The 25,447-nt window shown below is 34.7% G+C and overlaps 1 protein-coding gene across 2 annotated transcripts in view; it reads left to right on the forward strand.

Moving 5' to 3' along the window:
* Positions 1–23,368, forward strand: part of LOC118737745 (organic cation transporter protein) — a 39,476-nt gene extending 16,108 nt beyond the window's left edge. For both annotated transcript variants that reach the window (XM_036468476.1, XM_036468477.1), the window contains exons 2-9: positions 17,992–18,438; positions 18,523–18,677; positions 18,749–18,917; positions 19,225–19,357; positions 21,902–22,058; positions 22,136–22,318; positions 22,575–22,759; positions 22,826–23,368. In XM_036468476.1, coding sequence (XP_036324369.1) covers positions 17,992–18,438; positions 18,523–18,677; positions 18,749–18,917; positions 19,225–19,357; positions 21,902–22,058; positions 22,136–22,318; positions 22,575–22,759; positions 22,826–23,041 — 1,645 coding nt within the window. In that variant the 3' untranslated portion in view covers positions 23,042–23,368. The remainder of the gene's footprint in view (positions 1–17,991; positions 18,439–18,522; positions 18,678–18,748; positions 18,918–19,224; positions 19,358–21,901; positions 22,059–22,135; positions 22,319–22,574; positions 22,760–22,825) is intronic.
* The last annotated feature ends 2,079 nt before the right edge of the window (positions 23,369–25,447 follow it).

The raw sequence follows: 25,447 nt of genomic DNA on the forward strand, positions 1-25,447 counted from the left end.
TGCCACAAATGGATTACTCGACCCCAAAAACCCTCAGAGACACATTTTGGCTAGTTTTCAATACAGCTGTTTCAACAGGTGAGTAACTTTTTGAAAAAAAAACTAGATAGAAAAAATCGCTGGCTCGAAATTCATTTTAGACCTATGGTTTCTTGGGCAAAAATGCTTGAATTGACTCAAATAACCATAATCGCGATTTGCTTTTGATGCAAAAAATTTGACCCGCCCTAATATGTATCTATACATATCTACAATTCACAAACAAGTGTTCACGATGTTTTTTAATATTCAGAATTTTTTCCAACCTAAAACTTGCATGTTATTTTTTTTTATAAAAATATTGCTCATGCTTTTACCAAAGATTTTTGGTTATGCAATTTTATAGCATATTGCGTTGATTTTTAGTATTTTTTTTGCTAGCGCATTTTTGCAAGTTTTTCTTAAATTTCTCATAGAATAAAATGCGAAGGACCGTTCTTAATAAAATAAAATAAAAAATCAACGTCAGGTTGAAAAACCACAAAACCAATGCGGCAAACAAAGTTACTAAGAAATGCCGCTTTGAACTTGCAAAATGTTCCAAAATTTCAGGTAAAAACGTTCCAAAAATATAACTAAAACATGTTAGCTTGGAAAACTTTGTAAATATTAAAAAAAAAAGTAATTTTTAAGCAGAAAAAAAGCCGACTTCAATTCTCATATAAAAAATTTAGGTTTTGTCGTTAATTTCTTGATGATCGCATATAAACCAAATTAGTATGGGACACTCCCTTTCCGATAGAAAAATAATTATCAAAATATGCGGTAACATAGTACATAAAAAAAATATATATATTCCGACGAATTGATAATCCTCTCCTCTCCTTTTTGAAGTCGGTTAAAAATTAGCATGTGGACACTTGTTTGGTGTATGTATGGGAGGGATCTCATCAATTTGGCCGGGTTAACCCTTGCCTACATCGCTGAATATGCTTTTACAAATAAGCCTTTAAATGCATGTTTATATGTATGTAAATGTGTATGTATGAGACAAATATGTGCTACGAAAGCTTATAAATCGGTTTCTAAATATAAATATACCAGTGAAACATGCAATTATAAGCGGATTCTTCATAATCAGTGATAATACGTACATATATACATACATATGTTTATACACGCACATACAAATGTACATACAACCAGTATGTATGTATGTATATAATAATAAATTCCTTTATAATACAAATAGTCATTTGATATGTATGTATGCGTGAGTATATAAATGCCGTGTCTGATGAATCAAGTCGGTTAATGCTGTTTAAAGTACAAATCCTACATTGATAAGGCAAATCTTTCCGAAACTCATTTTAATATGCATACATACATATGTACGTGTGGCTCGTTTGTTGGAAGACGTTCTCATAGTCAAGTACACAGATATTTGGCCAATTTAGTTATATAAAAAATGCATAATGGTAACTGTTACTGGTGTCTCATAAGAAGATAGGTACTTTGTCTTTTATGCAACTTTACTGCTATCCACATTGCTTAACAAATATTACTAGAACAAGTAAGAAAGTCGTGAGTTCTGGCGGAGCCGAACATTAAATATGTTATTTCTTGGTAAAGAATTGTTGCAAGCATCAATTATGAATAAATTAGCTTTAATATTTACTGTTTTATCGAAGATTTTGTGTTTCTCTAAATTACCGTTATATGGGATGTGGGCGTGGTTATTGTCCGATTGCCATTTGGTATGCTGTACCAAGGCCAACAACTGTGCCAAGTTTGGAAGAAATTGGTGCAGCGGTTACCAAGATATACACATGTTACCATAAGTGGGCGTGGCTACGCCCATTTTCAAAAATTTATAATATTCTTATTTGTCGTCTAAAATTTATTGCAAATATAAATTTTGAGTGAATTATCTTCAGTAGTTACTAAAATATCGCAGTTTTCGTATTTCTGAAAATTACCGTTATATGGGAAGTAGGCGTAGTTACAGTCCGATTTTCAATACCAACCTACCTTGGATAGATGGAAACGCACATACCAAATTTCGTTGAGATATCTCAATTTTTGCTCGAGTTTTCGTGTACACGGACGGACGGACAGACGGACAGACAAACATGGCTTAATCGTAGGGCTGCCAGATATCCCTGTTGCCAAACCGGGACACTTAAGGGTGGGAAAGGCCCCTCGCTCCCTTCCCTTTCGTTTCGACAAAAATTACGTACGAAATGATGTAGTAAAATTTAATTTTGACAAACAAAAACTAAAACATAAAAACATGAGATCATGAGATCATTACAACGTACACCAGCAAAACAAAACAATTTATCACAACTAAAGCACAGAGAATTTTTTACAATTCATGTACCTTTATTGTTCATTATAAAAATACAGTTTATACTAAATACATCAGAAAACATAAAAATAAAATTTCTAAACTTTGTGCAAAACTCGGGAAAATGCAATACATTTGCATACAAATTCGCAACTTTCTATTCAGACTTTTTTATAAAAATTTTGAAAATGAAGTTTCGCAGCCTATAAAAATTTAGTTGATTTTTGGTATTGTTTTTACTGAGAGTTTCTTCCATAAAAACTATGTTCGACATTTTTTTGTATGTAGAAGACACTGTCCGCAAAAAATAAATAATTGCAAAAAATCAACGAAATTTTCTGGTAACTTCAGACTTGCACTTTACTAATTGGCTCAAAAGCTACATTTTCAAAATTTTTCTAAAAGATCTGATTAGAAATTGTGATCTGATAAAATAGTCTCCGAGCCAATAATTTTGTACGGCACGGTACTTATAAGTAATCTAGGTTTCAGGAAAGAAAAAAAATTAAATACAAGGTAACATTAAAATATCAGTCATTTGTTTCGTTGCTGTGAACTTGTTTCAAAACTTCTGGCCTTTGCTTAATATAATTGTAAAACTCTGTGCATGTCATTTTAACGTATTTAGGTACATAATTATATTAATCATCAACTATTGCTTGTGCAAAACGTGGTAAATTAAAAAAAAAATTCGCATATGAAAGAGCACCAACCCAACTCGTAATAAATTTAAGTATACAAATTTTAGTATTTAGTATAGAAATATTCAAATCAAATACCTACGTCAATATTAAAATGAACGGCTTTGCACTTAACGGATGCTTTTTCATAATTAAGTTAAAAAAAAAACTATTTAAATTCCATGCTGCCTGTAATGGGATTTGAACCCTGACGCTCTGGAAATTAGCAAATTGTGGCAAGCATCTTCGTGCACTCAGCTATAGCCAGACATGTAAATGTGCATTCAAATATTCAGTTTGATTCAACACCACATGTGCGTGGTACCAAAGTATTGTCTTTAAATACGAATATTTTAAAACGATAATCAAATAAAAAATATTCATGTTTACTAGGCGTTATTTCCCCCAGTAAATTCACAAAATTTTTCTTAATATTACAACGCGTTTTTTCTCTCAGTGTAGTCATTTTTATTCAAAATTTGTGCAATCAAATCGAAAACCGGGACACTTAAACGAAACCCGGGACATTTTAAGGTTGGATCGGGCCACCGGGACAAATAGGCTAAAACCGGGACATGTCCGGGAAAACCGGGACGTCTGGCAGCCCTACTTAATCGACTTCTCTGTTCATTCTGAGCATTTATGTATACATTTGTCTATATCTATATCGATTCGTTTTGGCTGTTATAAATAACCGTTATGTGAACAAAGTTAATATACCCTTGTGCACAAGTGCGCTCGGGCATAAAAAAATTGCTCTTTGAGCAAAGTACCCGGATAATTTATAAAGGTTTTATAAGTCTGTGCTCCTAAGTGTAAAGGTTTTATAAGGATCTGCCAGTAGACATATTTTTAAAAGCCTCTTCTTTTGTAATGTTTTTTCTTCCATTTCACGGTTAGTGCGAATCCTCTACAAATTTAAATTTTCAGATCTTAATACATTTTCTTTATTCAGAGCGGTTAATCAAATATTTTTTGTTGAGCAATTAGTCAGCAATAGCGGTATCCGGGCCAGTGATGCCAATTGTAGGAAAAATACGCTACTTGTAGGAAAATGCAACTTTTATATTGTAATGTAGGGAATTTCAAAATTCTGAATTTGTCTCTTTTTTTTTACAAAGTTTTCTTTTCTGTTCTCATATGATTTCTTTTACTTGAATCGGTGAGCTCGACAACCGTACAAGTCTAAAATCAGTTGGTGAGATCAAAAACAGTACGTATATGTATGGCTTTTTTCACAATTTCACCGGTGAAATCAACTGTGCTACGTCGGTGATGGTCTTTTTATACATTTTGTATTGACGCACGCAGAGTAAAAGCTCTCTCTGCCTATCGCTGTGCTACGCTAACGGCTAAGCATCTAGTACGGTGAAATTAGAGAAAAACCATGCATGTCCGGCACTTGTACTGTTTTTGATCTCAACAATGAAAACTGCTTTTGGACTTGTATGGTTGTCGAACTTGCCAATTCAATTATTATCTAATGAATGAGTTGAAATTATTTCAATGTGTTCACGAATGTTAGCAAGTTAAATCTTCATATGTACTATGTGCTTGATCATACCCACCGAACAGTACAGCTTTTAAGGTATCTATCTACTTTGTCTGCACTTGAACATACATACTTATTTGACTCAAGCTTTTTTAATGCCATTTCTACCGCGCATTCATTACATTTTTCCACAACTAGGTACAATTTACGCGATTATACTGTTATAAATTACACAAACTGAATAGTCTGAATAACGAAGATTGTAAGTTGCTGCCAAAGATGAAAGATTGTTTGTTTCATTTCGATGCATGAAAAAGATATGTAGGGAAAAATTATATTTGCGTAGGGAAAAGTAGGGACTTTCTTGAGAAGCAGTAGGGGATTTTATCAAAACTTTATTGGCATCACTGATCCGGGCATTCATTATAAAGAAAATATGTTCGCGACTATGTTGCAATGCATATTTGGCAATTTGACATTGTATTCGAGGAAGTAAGTAAGATGAAATAAATATCTCTGAACACTTTATTTGCCGAGCCGTGTAATCATATACATATATACAGTTGGGTTCAAAAAAATAATAGTGCGATGGCGCTGAATCATAAAAGCTATTTTTCGACATGTTCTGCTTTACGACTTGCAGAGTTGTGATAAAATGTTTTAAGTTAGAATATAACAAACAGGAAAGTAAAAAGGAAATCAACAATTTTTTTCATTTTACCATTTTGTAATCCAACGGCTCTATTTTTTTTTTTTGAAGTTAATGTGACTTTTTGACCAGTTTTGGCTATTTTACTGTTGCTTATTCATTGAAATTATTGTTGCATTTGCTTGTTGCCAATTTTGATAAAACCACCTACCTATCAATCTTGGTTGTTTGGTTAAAATACAGGGTTGCATATCTCATATTTAAATAGCCAAAAGTAGCGTTCTTGTACGCGATAGTTTGTACCAGTTTGTAATAACTATCACGTTTTGGTGTTCTTGTGCCCAAAAAAACTTGTAAGAAAGGGAAAATTGAGAGCACAAAGTGACATTTCTTTTTGAGGAGAAGTTGCTAGTTTTTACTGGATAAATTTTTGCTAGTAAGAACTTGCAAGTGAGAAAAACAGCTGATCGCATGTTGCTGGGTGGAATTGAAACTAATAAAATTATCGTTTAAAAACTAAAACCCCCCTATTATAATTGCCATTCGTACTGTAATCAGGTATGTAACTTGAGAATATAAATCGCTGTATATTTTTTGGGCGCATCAATATTACATAGTTACATTCCGAGCTCATAAAAGGAAGGTAATAATAAAAGAAATGTTTATGAGATTTTTATAGTTGAAATGGACAAAATAAACCTATTTAAATATAATATATATTGTTTTATTAGGAACTAGCTGCGAATAAACAACAAATTAATCAGCTGTTCGTCAAACTTGCAAATTATGACTGATATTGCGTTCTTGCACTTTTATGCTATGAGAGGGAATTCTCAGAAATTAAGTTACTGAAGAGTTACTCGCAAGTTACTGGATAGTTTGTAAAAGAACACAACTAATATTGGACATTTAAGTGCAGATTAAATGTATGATCTGAAAATGAATTGTTGAAGTTAATCAACAATCTCTACTTAAATTGGGCCTTAATCAGCTGACCACAAGGGTATGTGTGTATGTATGTTCATGTGCTCACTTATAAAGGCCTCATAACTTCGCACAACCATTTGTACCAGTGTCATAAAAATTTAACTTAAGAAAATGTGAAGCAAAATTTAAACTCAACACTTCTCTAAGTTTTTAAAAGTTCGGCTAATTTGTGGGTAATGGAATACATACAAAGTACATACGAAATTACAGTTTAAAGTTTATGCCAAGTATGCATAACCAGACCATAAGTGGATATAAAAACGTGCAAAAATTCGTATGTGGTTAAATTTGATTATATCAATTAGCCAATGAACGAATATTTCGATAGCACCGTTTCGATTCAACAAAAACATTATTCTATTTGTGACTACAACTATGTACATATGTATGTAATAACTTTTGTGTACATTTAACATTAAATGCACTCGACTTTAAAATAACAAACTCATTGTTAGACACTTTCTCTGGCTCAGTACTCTCTCTTACATTGTTTTTTTTTTTAATTGTAAGTGCGTTAAAAAAAATTTAGGACTTGTGAAATTTATAAATAAAAGAATTATATGTACATAAGTACGCATGTATGTATGTATGAAAAACCTACAAAAATTAATAAATAAATAAGTAAATAGACGTTTTTTTACAATTCACTTATTATTGAAAGCCGTAGCTGGTTTGCATACAAAGTAATCTTATAAAGGCAGACAGGTAGCAAACCAAATACTCATTGTCAAAACTTTTAAAACCGCAAAGGCTTGCGATTAACCGCAAAAAAAATAAGTGGATACATACTTTTTCTAGTGTTTTCAGGAAAAGAGCTTTTGTATTTTTATCAATATGAACTCAAAATAAATAATGAAGAAGTAAATACATATTTGCATAGTATGTACATACATATGTATGTATGCATGTACATGTGTAAAAAGCAAGCAACTACGTGAATTGCTTTATTAAGTTAGGCTGTGGTTTCGGTAAGAGCGAATTTTATTCGCGAGAATTCGCGAGAATTCGCTCGACATGCTGTTCGACAATGTTTTTTTTTTGTTTGGAAGAAAATAATAACACCATCCGCAAAAGAAATTATCAAAAATCAACGCGCATTCTTAGCCACTTGAAACTTGCACTTAAGCTGGGCTATACCTACTATTACCTACCTAGTATTAATGAAACGTTTGTGGTTGTTGTAAAATTTTGTTGAATTTTCCAAATTTTTTTGTTACTGTTTGAAATTTGGACTTTTGGGTTTTGTTAGACAATGAGCAATTTGGCAAACTCTAAATTGATTTTAGATCAAAAATTTCTTCAGCAAATTTGCTTAGGATTACACCCAAAATTCTCCTAAGATATACGCGCATAGTAAAAAAAAAAAATTGACCACCCTACTGTATTACATACGAATGTATTCAGGCATATTTTTGAGTGATCATGCAGTGTCTACATGCTTGTGTTTATCGATATATTAGAAATATTATATATGTATTTATGTACTTTCTTAAATTTTTTTTGTGCCGCTCTCTAATATTTTCTAAGTTATGTCGCTTAGTCATCAACGTATCTATTACTTTTTTTAATGTAGCATTAGTTCTCTAATTTGTCTTGGACGTTTGGATCTTTTTTTTTTTTTAATTAATACCCGTAAAATTGTATGCTATCAGTGAGCTAAAGATGGATGTTTACCTAGTGCAGTTCGTACCGTAACTTTATGTGATTAAGACTGTGAAAAGGGTTGAAATCTTATCATAAAACCAAATATGAGCCATTGGACCCAGTTACTTTTTAATTTATTTCAGTAACTATTATATTAGCATTTTAATGACAATTAATAATTTGAAGTTATTAATGGGACAAATGACCCTTTTCAGTTTTCATAGTATTAATAGAAAAAATTACATTATATTAAAAATAATTGACCTTTTACTAAATTCCTTTAAGGTACAGTCTATACTTTTCAGGGAATATGTTAAAGATTTGCGATTAAATCGCAAGCGACAATTTTTGGAAAAAAAAATTTGTATTGGTAATATGGAGGTTATAGGCGGCTGTGCTGTAGTGGTTGGCAGTGCGCGCCTACATTCCGCAGGGTCTGCGTTCAAGCCCGGTTCAACCCAACATCGAAAAAATAAAAAATCAAACAAATTTTTTCTAATAGCGGTTGCCGCTCGGCAGGCAATAGCAAACCCCCGAGTGTTTTTCTGCAATGAAAAACAGCTTCTCATAAAAATACAATCGCCGTTCGGAGTCGACGTAAAACTCTGGGTCGCTCCCCTTTGTGTGACATACATCAAGGCAGGTCCAAAAATTCCAAATATTATTATTGTCAATGTGGTTGCTTGTTTGAGAATTGAAATGGCTTTAACACTGCATTTACGTAGCCACTAGTTTGTCCCAAACAGTTAAAGTAAAAACTTGAAGCATAAGTTGAGTATATTCTGCTGAGGGGCAGTGTATTAGTGTTGGACAGTATCGATACCAAAAGTACTCCGAACTCGATTCTCAAAAGGATCGACAGTAACCGACTTTTAAAACTACTCAGTACTCACAGAAGAACTCAAAAGTACTCAGTACTCAAAAATAGGCAATGAAATTCTTGCGAAATGAAATAATGTGCGCAGATGATCTTATGGAAACGGGTAGCGTGTCGTTACTAGAATCCGTAGAAAATGAGTTCGATCTTTGGGCCCCTCATAAATCTCTGTCAAAATAAGGCGAAAAGATGATGATTTGGGTCACCCAAAAGATGAAATGAGTTTTTATTTAAATTGTCAAGACCTAGAACGAAAGCGGAATATCATCGACAACCTAAAATTTTACGGAAATACCGTAATTTAGTTGGTACCGCGGTGCCTGCTAAGCGCCTTTTTTCAAAAGTTGGTGCTACAGCCACCAAGAAAAGCAACCGCTTAACAACAAAACGCTTATCAAAACTTTTGTTTTTGCAAAAGTGGGTAAATTATAAATAATTATCGTCACTAAAAATACTCATTTTGTTTTTATTTAAGGCTAATTAAAAAGATAATTAGAATTTTTGCATGAAAAAGTGTTTTTGTGGTCGATTAATCGATTATTTCTCAATAATTGCAATTAATTTTTTTGGCTTGTAATTAATAATATGAGTGTTTAATTTACTTAAATTCACTTTAAATTTAATTTAATTAAAATTCAATATTTACAAACAATCTTTAACGTATCCCCACTTTCCGGCAACACGGAAAGGCTGAAGTCAATACCTTCACCCTGAGATTTTTGTGGTAATCTCTAAGCACGAGATTCGATCGGAAGCGCAGGGCAAAGGAGGACACCTTTAGACTGTATTAGCAAATGAAGGCTGAAATAAAACCTAACCACGTCGATGCTCTTAAAATTGATTTAATTTTTTGGTTTTCAACACTTACTTTGAATTGACCAACGCAATAATTCTTGTAGGCGCCACGAAGGTATTTGCTAGTACTTATAATAAGCAAATCTCAAGAGTAGTCTTTTTAGTGTCACTCCCTTCTCTAGGGATATATTGATTCCTGTACTTGGAAGTAGTTTCGAAAGAAAGAATCGATACGTACTAAGTATCGGGCCAAAAGTATCGATACCTACTTATATCGATATTTGTACCTATATAATAATTGTTTTGTATAAAAAAGCGCTATCACATATCTATGAATTTTTGTCAAAATAACTTATGTGTATATCATTTTTGATTTTAGACGAATGGTACTTAATCTTTTTAAGAAAAACTTTAAGTTTTAAAATATGTTTTGCTAGGATGCCCTCCAAAAAAAAAAACAGGAAAAAAGTGCAGAATCCAATAAGTTATTTTTTAAAAAGAATTTTGTTAATAGAATTTGCTTCTTTTTTATTTACCTGTTTTATTTTTAATACATAAATATTTATTTCGTAAAATGAGGAAGCGGTTCAGATTTTATTTCATACAAATTAATTAATTAATAAAAGTCATTTGTTCAGCAGCAGTTTTGCAGAGTAACAATGGTATATGTATTTCTAAATGAAGCAATCATGTTGATTATTTTTGGAGGACAAAGTGTAGGCATTCATATCGGTAGCGCGGAGTGAAAATTTGCTAAGTAAATTTGTAGAAAATTTACAGGGGAGAAAAAAAACTTTTAAAAATATTTCCTTCAAGAATATTGTAGAAGCTTCCGTTGCAAATTAAAAGATTTAGAATTTTTTGTGAGATTATAGATTTTTTTTTGTGCCACAACGCTGCATTTCGGACCTACGAACATGTCTTTCGATCCGCTTTATCTAAATTTGAGGTCCGTTTGACTCGTACGCCCACGAAATTGCGAATTTTTGGCGATCTTTTTTCGGTTTTTCGTATGTTACTCGAAATTTAGGAGGTGTATGAGTTAAACGGATCTCAGATTTGGATTCAATGGGTCTAAAGTAGGTTAAAACTTTTAACTTAAAAGCACACACCACTTTTGTGCGCCGGTGTTATGATTTGAGAAACTAAAAATCAATTTTTTTAATTTTTATTGGTTATCTCGAAATTCATCCTAAAATTGTTATATATGTATGTATACATATATGTGCATAAGAAATACTGTGTAAACAAGATTTCATTTATGTAAATACAATTTCGCGATGGAATCTTGTACTTTATAAAAAAACTGAAAATAGTGCTTTTCTGAGATAGGTGTACCACAGTTTTGGACCAAAAACACGTCTTTGTCGAAAAATGTAACAACTCGTGAGATATGCTCATGTGTTTAAAACGAAGGTTTAAAGCCGCAGCTTAACTTTAACTCCAAAGAAATAAATTTTTGTTGTATTACAACAAAAAACGCAATCATGTTTTAAATATAGCTGATTTACATTTTGAAAGCTAACTAATAGCCAACATATATGGCTCATAGTTCATAAGTAAATATGCAAGGAAAACTGCCTCGTCGGAAGTTCGGCAATAATTACTTATTCACATCTCGATCATCGCATATTTGCATTAATAAACTATTAGTTTTATGCATAAAATCCATAACAGTGAAAATATTTTGTTTCTATAAAATTTTGAAGTTCACTGCCAATGCTAGTGCTGGCGCTTAAATCAACTACGCATATTTATGTTTGTATGCACACACTTATACATATCCATGCTAAGTACTTTACTAAATATTTATAATAAGGGTATTCATCTGAACGCTTAAGTGCGACGTATAATATGGAAACCTCGTAAAGCTTTAAAAACACAATTTTTCTAACCTATGTACATAACAAGAGGAAGGACACTGCATTAGCTTTGTGGTCCTGTGCCTTCAAAGTCTGGCAATGGGACCCTGAATAGATAGCCATAAGTCTGACCGCGTTGTCGAAACACAATTCTTTGGTAAACAACCAAGAAGGCTCCTATTGATTGGCATGTGGCGGGTTAACTCTGTCATTCAGGCCCGGGTGCATTCCACTGAACTATGTTTGAGGCAGGATATAGAAATTGGGATGACAAACACACCTTCATGCACTCTGACAGCAAAGCGGTGACTGGCCACTGCGATCTGATCAGTGCAGGTTATTTCTCGAAGAACAGGAGACAGTAGAGCACATTTTGTGAAGAATTCCTTAGGCCGAGACTTTGCTTCCCAAGATCACCATATTTAAAACATGATCTAAACGGCATCCAGCCAAAGGACCACGCAAGATTTGTGAATAATACGCGGATCAAAGAAGACGTGTAACCTAACAGAGGTATGTTACAACAGATCGTTCTCGGTCGCGGTAAATAGGTGACCTCCCCCTTTCGTAAAACTAATCTAGTCTATATATTTAACTTATCATAACTTACTAAAAATAATCAGCATTAGTAAATCGAAGTTCAGTCCTGCGTGTAAACTGTTAAATTTACGTATTATTTAAGGCGTTTGAATGAATAGCCTTAATATCTACATATTTCTACAAGTGTTAGCTAAAAAACTTCGAGCTGCTTGCTTGCTAAAGCTGTTTCACGTGAGTCGTGACAAGGCTGTTCTGATTTTTATGTCCGATTCGTGGATTTATGCACAAAGTATGTATGTACATTAGACCGAATCACGCTGTACGGGCCGAAAAAGTTCAATTTGTTCCAAGCGATTTTGAATACTAAATAAGTTATCTATAGAAATCAGATAGCAAATAAAGAAGTCATAGAAAAACAACCGCTTTAGTTGAAAAACAAAATGTTTACACTCCTGAAATACCATCAAAGTGAGCTTTCAAAATCGCTTGAACAAATTGCATATATTTACATATCGGCACCTGAGTGGAGGATCGACTCATCTTGGCAGCCAGTTATTTTTTATTTCATTTCATTACGAATATACTATAAAAAAGCAAATTTTGTTTAGAAGAAAATATGAAATTTTATATTTTTCCCCCAAATGGGGATTAATTTCTTCCCGTTTTTCTTCTTATTGTACTATCACAACTGATACCACCTTGTATTATTGCATTATGGTGTAAACTAGAGATGGGCACGGGCCGGGCTTACGCAGGGGCGGGTACGGGCCGGAATATTTGCTGTCAGCACGAACACGTGCGTGCATGTGCGTTCAGTAAAATTTCATAAAAGCACGAATAAGTATGAAAAAGGCCGTTGCTAATACTACAAATTTGTTTCTATACTTCTATACAAAAAAAAAAAAAAAATTGGTAGAATCCCGCCCATAGTAGTTTTGGTCACATATCTGTAAATAAAATACCTTCCACTTTTTCTACTTCTCAGAAAATATATTATAAAAATCTTTTATGTAAAAAATTGATTCGCTTGAGTAAATATATACATACATACATAAACACAAAATTAAAAATATGTACATATGTATGTAGGCATACAAGAAAGGTTGGCTCTTTATTTCCGGGCTGGGACGTGTCCCATCGTGCCGGGCCGGGCCCCACTAAAATTCTTAACGTGCGGGCTCGTGCGTGTTTTTGAAAGTTGATTTTGCATTCGTGCCGGGCCGGGCCTAAAAATTTAGGCCCGTGCCCATCTCTAGTGTAAACCACTATTTGCAGTAGGCAAACAAATACTGTCATTGCAGTAACGATCGTCAGCAGCGACACTACAGTATATATTTGTTTTGACTGCGACCAAGCCGCTTACTTCACTTTCACTTCATTTATTGTCAAGTGCATTTGCTTCATTACTGAGGTTGGGTTTATCAGGATATCTGGCTAAAAATTATTATTGTGTAGTGTATTTTATTGTTGCGAACTGAATAAAAACTATAACCACATAAGCTGATAACCAGGCAAGCGTGAACAACCTCACTGCATTTACTGAAGTGTGCAATACTGTACAGTAAAAGTAAAACCATTCACGCAGCCCTCCAGTTCTTATCACCTAACTAACAGCTAAAGTATCACCCTAATACCAGTAAATTTAATCTCGCCGAAAGTCATTAAACTTTTATTAAGAAAGAATTTCGATTATTCCAGTAGAACTCAAGGCTCAATTAGAGAAAAAACAACATTTGCGTGTATTTTTTTGTTGCTTCTAGTATCGAAAGTGTCAAAAACTGTTCTGATTTTTTTCTTCTAAATACAAGCCTCCCATGTGAAATACAAAACAAAACAAAAAATAAGAATCAAAGATTTAAATTGAAAAATATAAAAACTATTGCAAATTTCATTCTTGGTAAATTTGTTTGCTTCTCGAAGCGCTGACCCATCCATTGCAAGACCCAGTAATCAGCGGTTGTGCTGCTGAGTTGGGCGAACGTACCAAAAGCTGCTATTCAATCGCTTGTTTTGTATGAACAACGGTTTCATATGCAAATAGATTTGAACAATTTAGAATTTGGGTGAGAGTAAAAAAAAAATTTTCGACCTATTCGAGAACAAATAATTTGAAAAAATCCAATCAGCTGCTCTACTGATACCACCTGTTCCATGTGCCTTGGTAGGACTGTTTAAAAAAAAAAAAATGTATTGCCGAATGACGGTGCCACCGAATAATGTAAAAAGGCGAATTTGTCTTTCAAAAATACTTTATATTCAGATGTTCGACTAACTTTTTTTGTTTCCATCTAAAGTGGTACGGTCTAATGTATGTACACCTTTCCGCTTCAATTTGCATTCCAGTCACATGGATATTCGTTACTGGCGGTGAATAATAAATAATTCGTTTACGCATAAAATAGTAGCTACAATGTATACTTTGTATTTAAGAATACTTTGTATTCTTATTTACATATGTATATATGCATGTGTGTATGTATATGGATGGAGACTTTTCATTGCATACATATGTATGTAAATATTGTGTGTTATTCTCAAAATACAGTATGCGTACATGTGTACATATTTATGTATTATATATGCATGTGATTTAAGAAACTCGTAATGTAAAAGTTGAGGTATGCAAATGATTGATTGGGCGGGCAATAACCAACCATCGCAATTGATGAAATGCGGGTGTATGTACTTGATCTTCGCCCTCAATACTAAGACTTACTTTTTTATTGCATGCACACTGGATTAATTAATCTTAAAGTTAGGCTTAGCCAGATAACCTCTGGTTAGAACTGAATTTCCAGTTTTGGAATTGACTGTGTTTATCTGCGTTTTAAATATTAGAATACTGATTCAATCAGCGCTGATTAGCTTTCATTTCACGTCAAGGTTGAACTGTTTGATTTACATATATTTTAACTTAGTAGGACGCAGGGCATAACTAAATGTACAATGTAATTTTATATATACATACATATGTATATACATACGTACATAAGTACATGCACAGCTACTTTAGCATAGTGATGCGGTACTCTGCATCGTAGCAAAAATAAATCGGCTTAATTTTTTAGATATGTGGTTTCTTAATGAGATAATTTGATAATTGGAATAAGGTCTCTTGTTACAATTACCTATGAATGAGAATTGTGTCACAGAAAAAGGAAGGCAAAGTGAGACCTTTGGAGTTTTTAGATAGATATAATAAATTTATTAAGAATACAACGGGAAATGTGCGACATAAGTGAAATAAATCTGAAACTTCCATAATTTCCTATATTTTTCCCCCTTCGACGATATTATTTCCAAATTTCTTTAAGAAAACTTTTGTATTGTTACGTATTCGAAGAATGGCTGCACTCTGTAATATGTATTCTGAATGAATAATTATCAGTGTCTATAGCCTGACACTTGTAGGGAGCAGACACTCGCAGAGATGTTATTGCTTCTTTAGAGTTTGGGTCCTTGTAGCTCGACATGCACAGCCACCGGTCCGAGTCCTCTGAAGACAGGACAGCTGTGAACCTGTTTGTATTTTCCTTGAACTTTCCTAATATCACCCCAGTTTGAAGTGGCTCGTAGGTAATCTACATCTGTCTGGTTATCCTACACGATCCTGTACAGCTCTATATCTGCGTAGCTTTCGGTTAGTGAATTTCGGTCGCCAATCTATCTGAGCAAATGTTCATCTGCGATTTCGCATATTTCCTTAATTGCAAACGTTTCTGCCTGGAAAACGTTTTGATATTTGATCCATATACATATAAAAACAGCTATGGACTTCAAGCACTAAATATCTCGTCGAATCCAATCACTGTGGCTTGGGAATATCGTGTGGGATTTGTTGTTTGTTGAGGTCTTTGGTATGAAATAATTGGTAGGCACAGAGCCGCCGAGAGAAAATCTGGGTCCGGTACTAATCACACATTTTTTAAAAAATTGTATTAACATATCAAAACATTTTTACCTTTCAACCTAATTTTCGGAAAAATCCGGGCCCCTGAAAACTCGGGTCCCGAGGAGAATAACGCCAGAAAATCTTTAATCTACTTTGGTATCCTTAGAATAAACAAATGAAAACTCTTCACACGTTTTAAGAATGCCATTCCGAAGTACCGGTCTCTTTTTTCTACATTTTTCGTAGAATTTTTATGGAAAATACTTGAATTAAAAAACCAAAACAAAAAAACAAAACATCTCTGCTGCAGCTATTAGTGGGCAGCAGTCAGCGGCCTTAAAGAAGCACTCGATGAATAAATGGCGGTGGTTGAAATGGTTAAAAATTCAAGCAGCCAAATTAAATCAAATCTTGATAGCACAAATTCAAATATTCCTGCTACAAATGGCTAGAGGCAAGTTAGAACACACGTGTCGTTAAGCGTGGTGGTGAAAAGAGGAATCGCTCAGTAAATTTAAATACCTTCGGAAAATCAGGTCACTCTCAAGACCAACTGCACCAATAACAAAAGCCATCTTCGCTCATGTTACGACGATTGGAATTTCGCAAAAATACTGATGCTGTGCAATCCAAGTGGTCTCAAACTCGAGAAAGTTGGGGACAAACGAAAGCGATTTGTGAAGCGCTATTTTAAACCAGATGGCTGTTGGATGTAGGGATGTAATGCTTGAGTATTTGTTACAGAAAATACAGCCAACAATACTGCCATGGCAGGAGCTTTAATAAAGGTAGCCGGTGCAACCGAGGAGATTCTTAATCCAAAGGTTTATATCGTTTACTTCAGAAAGCCAAGTAGCCTGGGCATCGTATAGGGTCAATATGCGGACATGCCTAACGGAAGTTAGAGGGTGCTCAGCAGGGCTCAACCGAATATTGTTTTTTATATCGTACCTTAACCGCGAAAATAATCGAAGCGATTTTTTTTTCAGAATTTTCCTTTTGAAGCAGAAATGCACACAAAATTTTGAAAAAAAATTTTGCTTACATTATATTGGCGATTAGTACTCGATAATACCGACATCGGCATAAAATTCGACATGTTTCTAGCATTTTCTTCTACCCGAGTAGGTTATATTTGTAAGATTCTTTGGAAATTTGTATTGTGGTATCGAATTTCGAATTAAATCCAAAACTTCGATTGAACTTTCTTTAATTTGTGAGCTACTTTTATGATCTTGAGTACGTAGATTCAAATTATGCCGACACGAAGCATCCAGAAGCGGTATTGAAGGTACATACTCTGACAGTCATATCAGTATTCGGCTCTAACGCTCAAAACGCCAAGATTTGCGCTAAAAAATAAAAATATTTTAACTAATTTGCACTTGAAATGTTCGTGAAAAGTACAAAGAAATTGTAACAGGAAATAAACAACCGTTTAACTAATAAAAGTCCCAGACAATGTTAATAGAAGATAATCGCTAAAAGCGTAAACGTAATTAGCGTAAAGCTAATTAATTTCTATTGGTACTTCGTGTGATATACATAAGTGCAATGAGATTTCATAGTCAGAATTTCGTTGAAATGGATTTTTATGAGAAAACAATGCGTGCACATTAGGGTGCATCACAAAAAAAAAAAAATTGCGGATTTCCACTGGAATTATAAAATTTATTATATCTTAAGATTTTCGCCAAATATTTTGAACAAATTTACTACTACATACTATGTACATATGTATTTGAAAATACTTCCAAAAACTAAATTTTTTTGACTGCGTTGATAAAATTTGTAAATATTTTTATGCTCACCTTTTAAGCTTAAGCTGTTCTATCATCTGAGAGGATTTTTTAGAAAAAATATTAAAAAATAATAATTTTATTTATAACAAACTCACGTAAATCTTAATATTTTTCCGAACAATTTTGGCAGGAGCTTTAAGATATTATAAATTTTATAATTCACGTGGAAAACTGCATACACTAAATATCTACATACATACTTATAATTAGTACTTAAATCCAGGTACGTATATTGACACATTTTTTTTTTTAGTTTAGTGATAGCATGAATGGATCAAAATTCCGCGAGCCTATTAAATATTTCATTTTATAGCCTTCCTAAGAAGTTTTTACTTTCTCTTTAATAATTCCATTTTTTCATTTCACTCATTTATAAATAAGTGTGTATTGTATATTAAGTCTTCATTTCTAAACATTTTTTTTATATTTTACTCGCTTACAGGTCACTATTCTTTCTCTGCGTAACACCAAATATTCTCAATGGCTTTCATGTCGCCTCATACACACTGCTGGGGCACTTGCCGGACGATCAGTGGTGCGCGGTCGCTGATCTTCAATCCACAAATTGGACGGTTGAGCAACAACGTAATATATCACAAAAAAATCTCAACACAGGCGGTTGTACGATATGGAATTATGATTACGCGAAACTGAGTACACTGTCCTACGAAGATGCACTCAACTACACGTCCAACAATGCAGCGCTCGCTTTGCCAGCGGAAATACGTTGCACCTCGCACGGCGTCTACGCTTATTCAGATGCCGAGACCACATTCGTGGCCGAATGGGATTTGGTGTGCGATCGTGCCATACAACGCACCTCAGCACAGGTGGCACTTTCTTTAGGAAAATTTTTTGGTTCCTTCTCTTTCGGCGTTTTAGCGGATAAGTAAGTATATACATATGTACATATTTAGTAATTATGTATGAAGTTATGCTACAATAAAATCACTATTATTGCATTGCTTTAAAGATTTGGGCGCAAGGCTTCCTTCACATTGGGCGCTGCCTTTTTTATAGTCGCCAGCCTTTTATGCACATTCTCGCCTTGGTATGAACTCTTCTTAGCCGGCCGTTTCGGTTTGGGTGCTGCGTCATCGGGCCTTTTTTATCCTGCTTTCACAATGAGTAAATAACAATTGCTTATAATAACTCTTATACAAGTAACTGCATTACACATGAAATTGATTACCTTTTAGTTGTGGAAAATATCTGCCTGCGTCATCGTTCCTGGATGTCAATCGCTTTTTCGGCCTCTTATCCGATTGGCATGATCTTATTAGCCGTCGCTGCATATCTTGTGCCACAATGGCGCTATCTTCAGCTTACGCTCACAGTTCCAGCGCTGTTGTTGATTCTTAATTGCTGGTAAGTCCGACTTTCTTTGTTATTTTTTTTTTAATATGTATTTTATTGTTAACATTTCATTCATTGACTGGTAAATCCGATTTGTTTTGTTATTTTTTTTTTAATATTCTATTGTTAAAATTTCATTCATTGACTCCATTACGATTTTGATTTTTGCAAATTGCCAAAATTTAATATTTCTTTTATTTTTCTTTTAATATCATTAATGCCTTTGTTTGTTGACCGTGATTGCTGGAAATGCTGCTGCTGCGTCCCACTGTCGTTGTGTTGTTTCGTTGTTGCTTTGCATTTGGCACGCTGTGTTCAGCCTAATGAATGAATCGCCACGTTGGCTTATAACGAAGAAACGCTACGATCAAGCCTACAGAATATTATTCAAGCAAAAGTGCCATTATGAAGTGAAGAAAGAATCCATTGAGGCTATCACCGATAAGGAAGCTGTAAGTTCTCATGAATAAGGTTGATTATGTATGTACAATACATAAGTACAATACTACATATGTACATATTATGTATTTAGGAGCAGGAAACGATAATTCTTAAAACACTCAACAAATACACAATACCCTGATGTCACTTGGTGGCTGAAAAAAAAAAACATAATCCAGATGTACATATATCTTGGTACATTATACTGCATCACCATAAAAAGTTGCATTATTTTGATTCCGTTGGAAAAATTTGTTTAATATTTTTATGCAGATTTTTTAAGCCTGCACCTTTAAAGAACTTTAAAAAACTATTTTTTTTTTTCATAAAAGACTCCATTTTTGGAGGTATTTTCAAATGGGTCCAGCTCACGTAAATCTTAATACATATTTTTCCGAATTATTTTGGGTAGAAGTCTTAGAATATTATAGATTTTATAATTTCAATGGAAACAAGTACCGTTTTTTTTTTGTATGGGGAGTGAGGCAGCCTAATGTACATACATACATTAGTATGTACAATCGGTTCTACAGCAAACAAAAAAAAGTTCGCCATACACCCCTGTGTAAAGTATTTCTGCAAAGCAATTTCAAAAAATTGTTGATATTTTTTTTTTTGGGTTAACCCAGCCGAAAACCTGTAACTGTTTCTTGTGTGTATATTTCTGGTCTAGGCCAGGACCATTACGGGGCTAGTTCACTTCTAGTTTAGGACCATTTCGGTAACAATTCGAGATCGTTTTAGGGCCCATTCAAGACTATTTCAGGATCATTTCTGGACTAGTTCGCGATCATTTTGGGAACGCTTCGGAACCTGTTCAGTGCCATTTCGGGACTATTAAAGGATCATTTTATGAGTAGTCCTGCAGAATTTCGAGACTAGTTCAAGACTATTTCGTAAACATAGCGCAAAAAGTTCGGAATCATTTTGAGCCTAGTTCAGGACCATTTCGTGCCTGGTTTAGTCCTATTTTAAGACCATTTTGGGACTAGCGCGTAACCATTTTAAGGACTAATAAGCTAATTAAAAACTAGTTCGGGTTCATTTCGGAAATAGTTCAGGACCATTTCGGCATAGTTTGCGACTATTTCAGGACCATGTTAGACATTATATATTTATACATACATATTTACTATACATACACAATGTGTGCACATTAGGGTGCCTCACATTTCATTTAAAAACCAGCCAGTCATATGAATATCTTAACAAATTTTCATTTTCTATACATCAATGGAAGTGAAAGCATATTCCTTATTATTCTGGTAACTGATTTTATGGTGGCGACAAATTTTGGGGTCAAACAAATTACCGGACAATTTTTAAAATAAACAAAGCACGAAAATCGTTCCTTCTGGCTGGTGCCAATTAGAAACATCGGATGAAACTAGAGGTATTTGCTGATCCTGTGAAGCAGATAGTGTTGGTCATTGTGCCATACACGTTTCGCGGGAATACCAAATTCAGATATTGCGGAATAAAGGCAACTTATTTTCATCATGTCGAACTCCTCCGAAATGGCTCCCAGCAGCTCCTTCTCTATCTTCAAGGAAGGAATAGGCGGAGCCGGGTTACTGAAAGAAGTGAGCAGTGAGCTTCTTCACATATAGATCAAAATTTTAAGGTAGGGTTGGTTCAGGGGTATTATGCTGGGAGCCCTCCATCAACACTCTGTTCAGGCTTTCGAATTTCGGTAGTGTCTTTGAGGCGGAAATATCTGTAATCAAGGAAGCTATAGACGCACTACTGAAGAGTGTGGGACATAATATAGGGAGGTTAGCGTGTGCTCCGAAAGCCAGCCGGCGGTGAAGGAATGTCTGGCCCCTCTATCAATCCAGCAGGCTCACTTCAGTGCTGGGCCGCAGTGCTATTGCGGTAAACTGCGTTGGTTGGCCTTGAAATGCTATCACCGGGTTGCAAAATACTTGTGGCCTGCAGTGGACCGGGCGCGGTCAAAGGAGCTCCTTATGCTTGATAAACCTAAGCTCTCGCTATTGGTCAAGAGTCATACTGTCAAGAGGATAATGAGGTGGCAACATTTTGGCAGGCACTTTCTGACTGACCCTGGTGAGCTCTCAAGCATTCGAAATTTCGTAATCGGCTCGCGGCGTTTCGTCCACTGAACCAATGACATCCGTTAAGTTTTTTCGTGTATTACAAAGGGCAATCTCCTAATTGTCCAAATGCGTCCTGTCCGGGCCAGCCACTTTAACCTTATCTAATATACTATATATGAGGATTTATCAAAATGAGGCTTAATAATCATAGAAAGTAGGCCAATGTCACTGGCACTGAGTGATTAGAAGTGCGTTCTCCGTGCTACAACTTCGTAGGGCCTGGGTTCCATTCCTGGATCTAAATTAGGAAAGGTTTTTTTTTTTAACAGCGGGGTCCACCTTAGTCAGCCAAACCACCGAGTGTATTTTGAAAAAGCTTCTCATACCTCAATTTCTGTAATATCAGGACACACATTTTAATTATTATTAGTAAGCCAAAATTAGAAAACAATTGTTACTTAAATCAGCCTTTAAATTAGCATTTATCTCTTAATCCAGGAAGCGCTGCCTGAACCGGAACTTTCACTTTGGACCAAGCTGAAAGAAGGTCCCCTCAAACAATTCAATGAACTGTTTGGCACTTGGAAAGTGCGCCGTCTCATCTTTACCTCGTATTTTATGTTCTGTGTTACGTCACTCAGTTACTATGTAACGGGTAAGTTTTTGTGCTCCCCCCACATCCTTAACGTATTTTTTTCACTCATCTACATATAAATTAATTGATATTTTCAGCGCTTAATGCCGCCAATTTATCGGTAAGCCGATATCTTTATGTAGCCATTACCGGCATGGTCGACCTGCCATCATATTTGGTGCCAGTCATAATGTTACGCTACACAGGACGACGTCCAACTACAGTGTCGCTATTTATTTTAACCGGAGTGGCGTTACTAATGGTGCTAGCAGTGCCCGCAGGTAGACAATACGTTTTCTAGACACTATGAAAATACATTTGTACATTAGTGCGGGTCAATTTGTATGGGAGATTTTTTCGAAAAGGTTCAGATTTTTTTCGAAACCTATTTTCGCAATTTGCTAAACTCCAAATTGATTTTAGACCCTTTGATTTCTTCGGCAAATTTGCTTAGAATTACACGAAGAATCCGCCCAAAGTAAAAAAATAAAATGATCCGCCCTAATGTACATTTAACACTTCTTTTTTTCACTATAGATCAAACCGCTTGGATAATTTCATTTGCAATGTTGGGTCGTTTCGGCATTAGCGCCACATATTCCATTGTCACACTCTATACCGCCGAACTGTATCCCACCGAAATACGGAATTCGGCATTGGGCACATGCTCAACATGGGCACATGTGGGCTCAATTTCAGCGCCTTATGTCGTGGATGTGCTGGTAAGTCATGAAGTTGGAGTTGTGAAAATAAAAAAATATTGAAATTATTTTATAATTCCTACATAGGGCATGATCGGCTGGTACATTCCAACAACCATTTGCGGTTGCTGCGTTATTGTGGCTGGTCTGCTGACGCTCACTCTACCCGAGACAAGCACTCATAAGCTTCCGGATCGTATTGAAGAGGTTCCATCCGAATCGGAAACAGATTCGGATGCCGAAGATAGCACAACTTCCAATATCGCTAAGGTGAAAGAAATCGAAAGTAATAAAAATATTTAGATCAAGGTGGTGTTGAGGCGACAGCTGAGTTTTTCGCCGTCGAGGGCATTGCGTTAAAATGATGTGTTTGTTGTAACTCATACCAATGACAATATGGATATCTGCGCATAATTTGTTAGTGTAATTTTTTACTTATATACGGCTAATTCCGCCTTGTTAAATACGCCTTGATTTAGATTTAGATATTTTTTTTTTGTATTGCAAAAAGTTTGCAAATGTTCCATTGATTAGCTTTAAGTTTAAATATAGTAAGAAAAAACGAATGCATCATGGCTAGTGCTGTAGTCGAAAGTGTTATATATATGTAATTGTATAAGAACTAAAAAATGTGTAACTAAGATATAACTACTATATATGTATACATATGGAAAATTACTTTGTAAGTAAAAACGAACCAAATAACGGAAAATTTGCTAATTTATTCATTACATGCCCACAAAATTATTAAATTGGAGAAAATTAAGTATTCTATACATATTATGTAGAAACATATACATACATATGTACATGTAGATCATAATTTCTTTGATAGTCACAGTAATCACTTTTGTAATTGCAACGTTAAATTACGATTATCGCTTGTAATTTTGTATGTCAATTGATTTTAATAAGGTAATAATAAAATAAATTGCGAATACCTTAAGACGTTCTTCCAAAACCTACCAATACAATGCTTGGATAATATTCTACTGCGGTATATATGTACATAAATAGTTTTTAAAGGGTGGTCCATAAGGTGGCTTCTTTTTAAAAACTACATTATTAGTTTATTTGAAAGAGCAAGCATTTCCAATATTTAATTCATGTGGCTTGTTTCACAGCAGCGCATCCTGTTATCCTAGTTTTCCAGAGACCTTGGTAACTGTTTCTGGCTCTATATCACAAATGAATGGCTCAGCTCCGAGGTGGTCATTTGACATCGCGATTACCAAAGATCCTCCAAGTCCATGTCTTCAATTTCCGGCCACAAAAAATCGTTAATCATGCCTCTGAAGCGCTCACCTTTGACTGAAATGGCGTCATCAGTTTTCAAATAAAAAATGATCCAACTGCTCCAGTGTCTAAAACCCTTATGCGTAGCATTTAAAAAATATTTCTTTTTAGAAAAAGAACTTGGTATGGAGTTATGTATGCAAAATGTATCAATTGCTCATGGAAAAAATGTGAGTTATTAAAAAAGGAGGCATGTCGCCTCCCATACATACTAAAAACTGCTTAATGCATATCTCTGGAAGGATAGAAAATCTCTCGAAGTATTTTAAATTTGTTATGGAGATTTATTTTATAAGTGCCGTACTGACAGAATAAATTAAATGGAAAAGGGAGAGCCTGGTTCGGCCTTATAATGTAAAGCTCTCTTGAGGCATTTGCTACAGTAATGAGAAGTAGTATTTTATTAAGGCCAAGCTACTAAATTTGATTTGGAAATATTAGAACTCTCCGTGGCACCTCCAAGAAGGTTACACGTTCACGCGTCGTATGCCTGGAACCATTTTAAGGTAAATTAAGAGGGATTGACATGTTTCGTGTATCTAGCGCGCAGACGAGATTTTATAATTTCATAGATTAAACGGCCTAAATACCTTAACTGGCTTAAAAAATAACGAGCTATAACGAAATGGGCACAGCAATAAAATCTAACATCATTAAATTATTTTTCATATTAGTATAAAAGCGCGGGGTGAAACCCGCGGGTATAAGCTAGTGTTTTAATAAACAAGAAAAAATATAAAATAAAATGTAACAACTAAAAAAATCCAACACTTTCCACTGGTTTATGAATCAGCGCAAAAAGTTGGAAGAAAAAACAAACCGCGTGTTTTTTGCATGCACCACAGCGCCCATTACCTGGCCGCGTAAATTTGCAAATATGCATCACCTTCGGAAGCTAATTTTTGTAAATTTGCCACAAACTTCTCACTTCATTTCACTAATAGTTAAAATTTCAAATTGGTGTTTGAAAAAATGCTAATTAACATTTGCGTCTTCTCATTAAATTAACACTCTCTGCTTTCGCTTCCTTAATTGCTTTTAGCGCCGCCACACGGTGGTTAGCTAAGTTTTGGTTGTGTCTTTACTTAGTGCATAGACTGGCATGCAAACTATGCGAATTAGTCTCAAACCGATTAGCAAATCGACAGTTTTGGTGGCACCTGCCGCTTTTAAGTATTCTACGCAACATTTTGAAGCTTATGGGATAACACATGAGCTCAAAAACCTTATTTTGTATTTCCGCTCTTTAAATAATAAACAAAAAACAAAAAAAAAACTGAAGCGGCCTTTAACTCGCACTCGAAAACTTTTCGGTAGTTTAAAATTATTCATAGTTATCAGAATTTAATTGTTAAAAATGTTCGTAAGCCGGCAGCCTGACAGGGTGACAAGGGCAATTGGCTGAAGTGGAGG

Source organism: Rhagoletis pomonella, unplaced genomic scaffold, assembly GCF_013731165.1.
Source record: "Rhagoletis pomonella isolate Grant_MI unplaced genomic scaffold, Rhpom_1.0 Rhpom_scaffold_00004, whole genome shotgun sequence".
Lineage (NCBI taxonomy): Eukaryota > Metazoa > Arthropoda > Insecta > Diptera > Tephritidae > Rhagoletis > Rhagoletis pomonella.